The sequence below is a fragment of the Ailuropoda melanoleuca genome, chromosome 12, assembly GCF_002007445.2.
Source record: "Ailuropoda melanoleuca isolate Jingjing chromosome 12, ASM200744v2, whole genome shotgun sequence".
NCBI classification, from domain to species: Eukaryota; Metazoa; Chordata; class Mammalia; order Carnivora; family Ursidae; genus Ailuropoda; species Ailuropoda melanoleuca.
The window spans coordinates 35,197,656-35,205,901 of NC_048229.1; the positions used below are offsets into that span (position 1 = coordinate 35,197,656).

Genomic DNA, 8,246 nt, shown 5'->3' on the forward strand with positions numbered 1-8,246 from the left:
TCTGCCGCTGTGTGCAGGCCCTGGGATAGTTACTTGTGTGTCTACTACGTATGATAGAATTTGACGGCTGGTATTTACGGTTTCTNGGGTTAGAGGCTGCGTGGCAGGAGAGCCTGAGGCTGACCCCTGGATGGTAATAGAAGTCTGAGGGGGAAAGGTGGGGGCATCTGGGCCATGTGGAGCAAACAGAATAAAGCCACACATGATGTAATCCAAGGGAAGGGGAAGCTCCTGATCTGTATTAGGGCCACAGTGTCCCTCTGAGCTTGGTCGGAAAAGCTGGGGCCCTGGAGACAGAACAGGTTTAATCCCCAGCCTCGGGGTGTGTGTGTGAGTGTGTGTGTGTGTGTGTGTGTGTGTGTGTGTGTGTCCTGCTGGTCAAGGTCAGCGGCATGACCACACTACTTTAGCGCCTCTTACTTCTTCAGAGTCGAACACTCTTCCTCACGTCTGTCGCTCACTCCCTCCTGGCCCTCGGATACCTGCTCACACTCAGGGGGTCCTGGGGAGAGACCTGCCCTGACCACCTCCTCTAAAGACTCTGTCTTCACGTTCTGACCTTTCCCTTCTCTGTTCCCTTCCTGGTGCTTGTCAGTACCTGACCTCACATTCTAGATGTCTCTGCGTGTCTGTCTCCTCACACAACTGAGCTCGGGGAGGACAAGGACTCCTCTGATCTGTGCTGTACCCCAGTGGTGGGGCAGGCTGCAGACACCCGGGGCTGAATTATGTGTCCCCAGTATCCTCTGCATCTGGCGTTTATCTGTCAGGATCTAAGGTTGGTGGGAAGAGGCAGCGATTAGCGTCCCTGGCTGTTGTTACCATACGTTTTCCAAATTCAGTCCTCAGTGATGAGTAACTTAGGAAACAGTCCTTCCCTTACCACTTCCAGATCATGAGATTTTCCCGTTGCTGAGCCGGCTCCCCAGTCCTGCCCTGCTCCCTGTCCTCTCTCAGAGCCCTGTCCTCTCCAGGAGACCCCAGCCCCCCTCTGTCTCCCATCCTCCTGCTCCCTCCCAGGGATCATCCCTCTCACCTGCCAGCAGGAGCTCCTGCCAGGGGACATGTGTTCCTCGGGAAGGGGCTGAGGGGGGCTCCATGGTGCCTGCTGCACGCTCTGTCTCTCCCTCTGTGAGAAGAGCTTCTGCTCCAGAAACGCTCAGGAGCACTTCTGTCCTGTCCTGTCCTGTCAGCTCTGCTGTCCTTCCTCCCTGTGTGCTGAGTGGCCTCTGGTGGCAGGAGTTCTGGGCGGGGTCATGTTGGCCAGGGGGCAGGGTCTCAGCCAGGTCCCCTCCCCCTCATTAGCCACCCTTTCCCCTGAATCCCTTGCCCCCTTCTTCCCCTTTCATTTCTGTCTATACTGCAGTTCCCTGGGAACTGCTGAGGCCTCTCCCTCTTCAGCTGTGATTTCCCACCATTTGCGAGAGCTAACACGCCCTTGTTTGGACAAGCACAAGCCTGTGGTGTTGGGGTCTGGTGACCCCACAGCTCAGAGGCACAGTGCAGGGTCAGCACCCCCACAGCCCTCTCTCCTCCCTGTGTGGCTTTCCCTTCAGAGCAGAACTCTCGTCACAGAGATGTCACCCCTCTGTGCACTGGAGTCACCTGTGGAACTTTATCAAGACTGTGAACGCCCAGGTGACACCTAGAAATGCTGCTTCAGCAGATGCCTGGCCAGGCGGAGACCCCATGATGTGGGGGTGGGGCCTCCTCTCCCTCTCCTGTGCCCACGGAGGGTCTACGGATCCTGTGAAAATGCGGATTCTGACTCAGCAGGTGTGGTGTGGACCCCAGAGTCGGCCTCTAACAGGCTCCCAGGTGATGCAGGTCATCCCGGCCCANTGAATCCCTTGCCCCCTTCTTCCCCTTTCATTTCTGTCTATACTGCAGTTCCCTGGGAACTGCTGAGGCCTCTCCCTCTTCAGCTGTGATTTCCCACCATTTGCGAGAGCTAACACGCCCTTGTTTGGACAAGCACAAGCCTGTGGTGTTGGGGTCTGGTGACCCCACAGCTCAGAGGCACAGTGCAGGGTCAGCACCCCCACAGCCCTCTCTCCTCCCTGTGTGGCTTTCCCTTCAGAGCAGAACTCTCGTCACAGAGATGTCACCCCTCTGTGCACTGGAGTCACCTGTGGAACTTTATCAAGACTGTGAACGCCCAGGTGACACCTAGAAATGCTGCTTCAGCAGATGCCTGGCCAGGCGGAGACCCCATGATGTGGGGGTGGGGCCTCCTCTCCCTCTCCTGTGCCCACGGAGGGTCTACGGATCCTGTGAAAATGCGGATTCTGACTCAGCAGGTGTGGTGTGGACCCCAGAGTCGGCCTCTAACAGGCTCCCAGGTGATGCTGGTCATCCCGGCCCGGGGAGCACACTCTGAATAGCCAGACTGGGGGGGAATCAGTTCCCTTAGAGGATGGCTCTTCTCCCTACTCCCAGTTGGCCTCTGCTGTGTCCTGGCCTTGAGTCTGTGGGTGCCACACACAATGCCCCAGGGTCCCCAAATCCAGGGGATTATTTCCATTCGTAACAGAGGAGCCCCAGCTGGGTACCAGTCTCCCCAGTGTTCTCACAGGCTCTGGGGAGGTTGGATTGACTTCTGGCAGCAAGGTCCCAGAGATGACTCGGGAGGGTGTGAAAGAGGCAGGCTGGGTGATGACTGGTGAGGGACCCAGGGTCCATCCCTGTGTGTCCCCAGCCCGGTCTCTGCTTCCAGGGAGAGAGACCCAGGACCAGGTGTCTCAGGAGCTCAGTTCCCAGGTGGGAAGGGGGTTTCCTGCATGTCCTGGGAAGAGAAGAGACGGTAGGAGGTCAGGTGGCTGGGACTCCCAGGAAGGTTTTGAGGAGACCCTCCATCTCAGTGTTTGTTGGATGAACTATGGCCCAGAGGATGTCCATGTGCTCCTGAGCATCCTGGGAAGCCTGTGTCCTCTGCCTGGGGGACTTTCCTGTGGTCACCCTGCCTCTCCCATGAGTGATGTCAGGCAGGGAATGGGGAGCTGCACAGGGCCTCTGACAGATCAGGATGGTTCTAGGGCCCTAGAAGGAGCGGGCAGGACAGAACAGACACATGGGAGGGACCCAGAAGCGTCTCTGGAGAAAAGGATAGAAACCAGGCTCCCCCTCCACCTCCTTAGCCAAAGCCATCTTCAGGGTTTAATTTCCCCTGTGTTGTCTGCATGTCCCTATGTCGCCCCCTGGAGGCGATGTTGAGGGGCTGCCCAGGACTGCTGACCAGGCTCCAAAGAATGTGAGGGTCCCTGAGACCTGGGCAGAGGTGAGGGACTGGGCAGCCCAGGTCGTGGTCCTTGTGGGTCCTAGACTGCCTGACTCCATCCTAGGGCAGCATGAGCCCAGGGAGAGGACAGGCACTGTCCAGAAGATTCCTGATCCTGTGTCAGGAGAATTGTCCACCCTGAATGATATGCTCCCTCAGCAGGACCTCTCAGTCCTCGATATTTCAAGGAATGACCTAGCAGGGGTCTCTTGAGACTTTAGGGAAAAGGCGCCGGCCTGGGGGAGTGAGCACCACAATGCCCTGTCTCCCCATCACAGCGGGCGGGGGTGGGGGACGCTTGATTACATCCAAGTCATCTCTGTCCCTGTCTCTCCCCTGCCCTAGGTCTCCCCACAGGATCCAGGAGCTGGAGCAGCTCCACCCAGAGACACAGCTGAGGGATACCAGGGCTGCCTCTGTTAAAGGGAAGAGACCCTCAGCCCCAGGGAAACACAGGCAGATCTGGGTTCTCCTGTCCCGCCTGCCCGGGAAGTTCCCCTCATTCCCCAGGACTCCTTGGGCTGCTGAGAAATCTTCAGGGGGACATAGCAGCTGTCCCCACAGACCAGGGGCCTCAGGATGAAGACTTGCCTCCTGATGTCTTTGGAGGTCAGGGTAGGGCTCTGAGCTCCCCTGGTCATAACTGCACCTGGGCTGGTGATCCAGAATCTGTGCCAGGTCAGATCTCTGAGAGAAGAGGAAGGACACAGGCTGCCCACCCAGGCCCTCCAGGGAGAAAAGTCTGGCACAAGACAGAGATGGGAGGGGGTGTCCGTGTTTTGGGAATGAATGGGGGTCTGATCTCTAACTGTAGGAGGCCCCTGTCCTCCCTCCTGAATCTAGGAGGGGTAAAGGCCCGACAGCCTTACAGGGACAGCCTCGGGCACAGGCTGGCCTCGTCCCATGTTGATGCCAGTGCCCTGGGTCTGCAGGGAAGAAGCTATGACCCCAGGATCACATGGTGGGGGACATTGTGGGGATTCCCTCATGCATTTAATGAGTATTTACTGGGGATCTGTGTTGTGTCAGGCCCTGGGCTGGGTCCTGGGAATCCAGAGAGAACAGGACAGATGTGGCCCTGGACTCATGGGGTTTACCCTGTAACAGGGCCACAGGCACTCAGGAAATCATGGCACTGAGGAGTCATTATAATCGAGAGCAAGGCCAGGAAGGGAAAGTGTCTGGTTGGTCTGGAGCATGTCAGGGGTCTCAGTTGATGGGGGGTCACATGGAGCCCTCCTGAGAAAGTGACCTAATGGTGAGTGGACCTTCGCCCCTTGAATGACAGAGGGTGTGGAGGGATGAGCTGCCCACAGAGGGACCAGGGTAGATTCCTGGCTGGTCAGAGGGGCTGTCGGGGTCCAGTGTGGGGAGCCTGGAGAGCCAGGAAGACTGTAACTGAGTGAGGCTGGGGAGGGTCAGACCCTGCTGGGCTGTGGGCGCGCTGAGGAAGCCTCCAGGCTGCGGAGCCGCTCTGCCGCCTTCTGGTGGACTGTGTAGGATATGTGGAAGAAAAAGTCCTGTTACCCAGTTATTTTTAAAAATTTGTACATCAAGTAATATTTCATATATGTACGTACAATTTTAACAACTTTATTGAGTTATAGTTGACATATAAAAAATCCAACCTATTGAAAGTATACAATTTAATTTAATACGTTTTGCCATGTGCTTGTAGAGAAGTCATTCCTACGTGAATATCGTGACTATGTCCCTTCCTCTGGAAATCTCCTCGTGTCGTCTTTATTCTGTCCGTTTTGCTCCCTCTGACCCTCCTTCCCCATATTCCCATGAAACCTTACATTTGCTTTTGTTGTTATAGATTAGTGTACAGTTTTTAGAATTTTGAAAATTGGAATTAAGTACAGTTTGGGGCCGGGGTTGAATTCTTTACTCAGCGTCCTTTGAAAAAATTTAACCCATTGCTACGTGTTATTGTATGTAACCACAGTTTTTTCTTTTTTACACCTTAGTTGTAATAAATGGGAAGGATGCAGGAAGATATTAATTTTTGTTTGTTTGTTTTCTCACTTGTTTATGGATATTTCTGTTGTTTCCAACTCTGGGCTGTTACAAGTAGACCTGCCAGGACCTTTTTTTTTTTTTTAAGATTTAATTTGTTTATTTGTCAGAGAAAGAAAGAAGGGGGGAGGGGCAGGCAGAGGGAGATGCCTCTGGGCTCGATGCCATGACCCTGGGATCATGACCCAAGCTGAAGGCAGACGCTTAACCAACTGAGCCACCCAGATATTCCAAACTGCCAGGAACATTTGTGTGTGAGTCTTTGAAGTGGGCGTGTGCTTTCATTTCTCTGGGGTAGAGTTCCACCCAGGAGTGCAGTGAGGGGATCGCTGAAGAGGCACGCCTTTAATTTTCTTAAGAACAGGCTACACTGTTTTCCGAAGTAGTTGCAATTTTACTTGCTCACTAGTGCTGTAGGAGGGTTCCACTTGCCCCCCATCCTCAACAACACGTAGATTGGAAAGTTTTTTTTACTATTTTAGCTGGTCTACTGTATGTGAAGTGGCATCTCAGTGTGGTGTTTGTTTTGGTTTCGGCTGTGAAAACATTTTCCATTTTCTTTTATCATTCTTTTACTTTATTAAGAGCTCATGTGAGATTTATCCTCTCAATAGTGTCCCACTATATGTATAGACTGCATGTTCCCCAGCCATTCATCTGTCGGTGGACATTCAGGTTGTTTCCATATCTCGGCTACTGTGAATAGTGCAATGAGCACAGGTGCTAAACTCGCCTCAGATCTTGATTTCAGTTCTTCTGGAGAAATACCCAGAAGTGGGGTTGATGGATCTTAGTGTAGTTGGATGTCTAATTTTTTGAGGAACCTCCATACAATTTCCAGAGTGGCCGCACCAGTTTGCATTCTGCAACAGGCTGCAAGGGTTCCAGTTTCCCAACATCCTCACCAACACTGTCTTTTTTTTTTCTTTCAATAATAGCACTTGCAACATGTGTGTGGTAATACCTCATGGTGGTTTAGATTTGAATTTCCCTTTTTTCATACATCTATTTGCTATAGAAATAATTTCCACTCAAGACTTTAACCCATTAAAATCAGGTTATTTGTTTGGTTGTGTTTTACTATCTGCTTGAAGAAGTTCCTTACATATGTTGGATATTAACCCCTTATCTGATCCATGGTTTGAAAAGATTCTCTCCCATTAGGCTGGTTGCCTTTTCATTGTGTTGATGGTTTCCTTTGCTGTGCAGAAGCTTCTTAGTTTGATAGAGTCAAATTTTTGATTTGTTGACTTTCCTTTCTGTTGCCTGTGCTTTGATATCACATGCATGAAGTCATCGCCAAGACCAATGTCATCCCCTGAGCAAGGATGACACGCAAATTCGTGAAGCATTCCATATTAAAAAAAAAAAAAGACCAATGTCACCAAGCTTTTGCCCTTGTCTTCTTTGAGGAGTTTTATGGTTTGGGGTCTCCTATCTAAGTCATACCTCTATTTTGAGTTGATTTGTGTGTTTGTGTAAAGTGAATGTGTAATTGCATTCTTTTGCATGTGGATATCCACTTTCCCCAACATCGTTTGTCGAAGAGACTATCCTTTCCCACTGTATATTCTTGACACCTTTGTCAAAGATCCCATGACCATATATGCAGGAATTCATTGAGGGCTCTCTGTTCTGTTCCATTGCTCTTTCTGTCAATACTGTTACCTGACTGAGACTGGTTCCAAACTCAGATTGTTGCTTACACCTCAAAAGTCAACACATCAGGGACAAGTGATGGTAGGTGAGGAAAGGTTGCTTTATTCAGGAAGCCAGCATGCTGGGAAGACAGTGGACCAATGTGTCAAAGATCATGTTCCCCGTCCAGGGGTTTGAGGGTGGAGGTTGGTTAAAAGGGAAAGGCATGAGAGAAGGGAGTGTGGCTGCCTGCAGGAGAAGCGGGTGGGCTGGTAGTATGTGGACATGACCCTGAACAGACTTGCTGGCGCCCAGGGCAGCTGTTTTCCAAAGTAGGCAGGCCTCATCTCCTGGGAAAACTTGATCCTTCACTCCTCGAGGCCCGTGGTCTGCAAAACCAAAGGAAAGTAAGTTAGTTCTACTACAGAAGTCATGGGACTTAGGTCAGCAAGCAAGCGGTGCACACACTTGAAGCAAGTGAACCCTTAAGCCTGGTGGAGTGCTGTCACAATGCCATACCCCTCTGATTACTGTGGTTTTGAAATGTAATTTGAAATCAGGAAGAGTGATGCCTCCAGCTTTGTTCTTCTTGCCCAAGATTTCTTTGGCTATTTGACATATTTTGTGGTTCCATCCAAATTGTAGAATTGCCTTTTGTCTTTCCCTGAAAAATGCTGGCGGGATTTTGATGGAGATCACACTGCATCCGTAGGTCATGTTGAGTAGTATGGGTATTTTAACAGTATTAATTATTCCAACCCATGGACAGGGGAGATCTTTTCATTTATTTGTTTGTGCTTCAATTTCTTTCATCAATGTCTCATGCTCTTCAGTCTGAAGATCTTTCTCCTCCTGGGTTAGATTTAGTCCAAATAATTTTATTATTTCTTTGTTTTCTTTCTTTTTTTCAGAGAAGACCGAATTTCTTTACTTAGCTATAAACAAGTTAGTTGCAACATAATTTCTTTTCCATGTGGAGAGCATTTCAATAGGTTCTTTTTTTTAAAGATTTTATTTATTTATTTGAGAGAGAGAGCAAGAGAGGGAACACAAGCAAGGGGAGTCTGAGAAGGAGAAGCAGGCTTCCCACTGAGCAGAGAGCCCAATGCGGGGCTCGATCCCAGGACCCTGGGATCATGACCCGAGTAAGCAGACGCTTAACGGCTAGGCACCCAGGCGCCCCTCTCAATAGGGTCTTAAACAGTAGGAAAACATTTGCTGTTCAATTTCATTATCTTCCACAGAAAGCATCCCAACAGAGTGAGAGTATCACAATATTTCTGTCCCACTCTAAGTATATTAAAGTAAA

At 50.8% G+C, this 8,246-nt stretch overlaps 2 protein-coding genes across 2 annotated transcripts in view; both read right to left on the reverse strand.

Moving 5' to 3' along the window:
* LOC100476833 (carcinoembryonic antigen-related cell adhesion molecule 6) overlaps positions 1–1,227 on the reverse strand; it is a 23,112-nt gene extending 21,885 nt beyond the window's left edge. The window contains exon 1 of the mRNA XM_034672383.1: positions 1,037–1,227. Within this exon, the coding sequence (XP_034528274.1) occupies positions 1,037–1,100 (64 nt within the window). The 5' untranslated portion in view covers positions 1,101–1,227. The remainder of the gene's footprint in view (positions 1–1,036) is intronic.
* Positions 1,228–7,040: 5,813 nt separating this feature from the next.
* Positions 7,041–8,246, reverse strand: part of LOC117804565 (carcinoembryonic antigen-related cell adhesion molecule 1-like) — a 10,551-nt gene continuing 9,345 nt past the window's right edge. Inside the window, exon 5 of the mRNA XM_034672381.1 lies at positions 7,041–7,326. Coding sequence (XP_034528272.1) covers positions 7,064–7,326 — 263 coding nt within the window. The 3' untranslated portion in view covers positions 7,041–7,063. The remainder of the gene's footprint in view (positions 7,327–8,246) is intronic.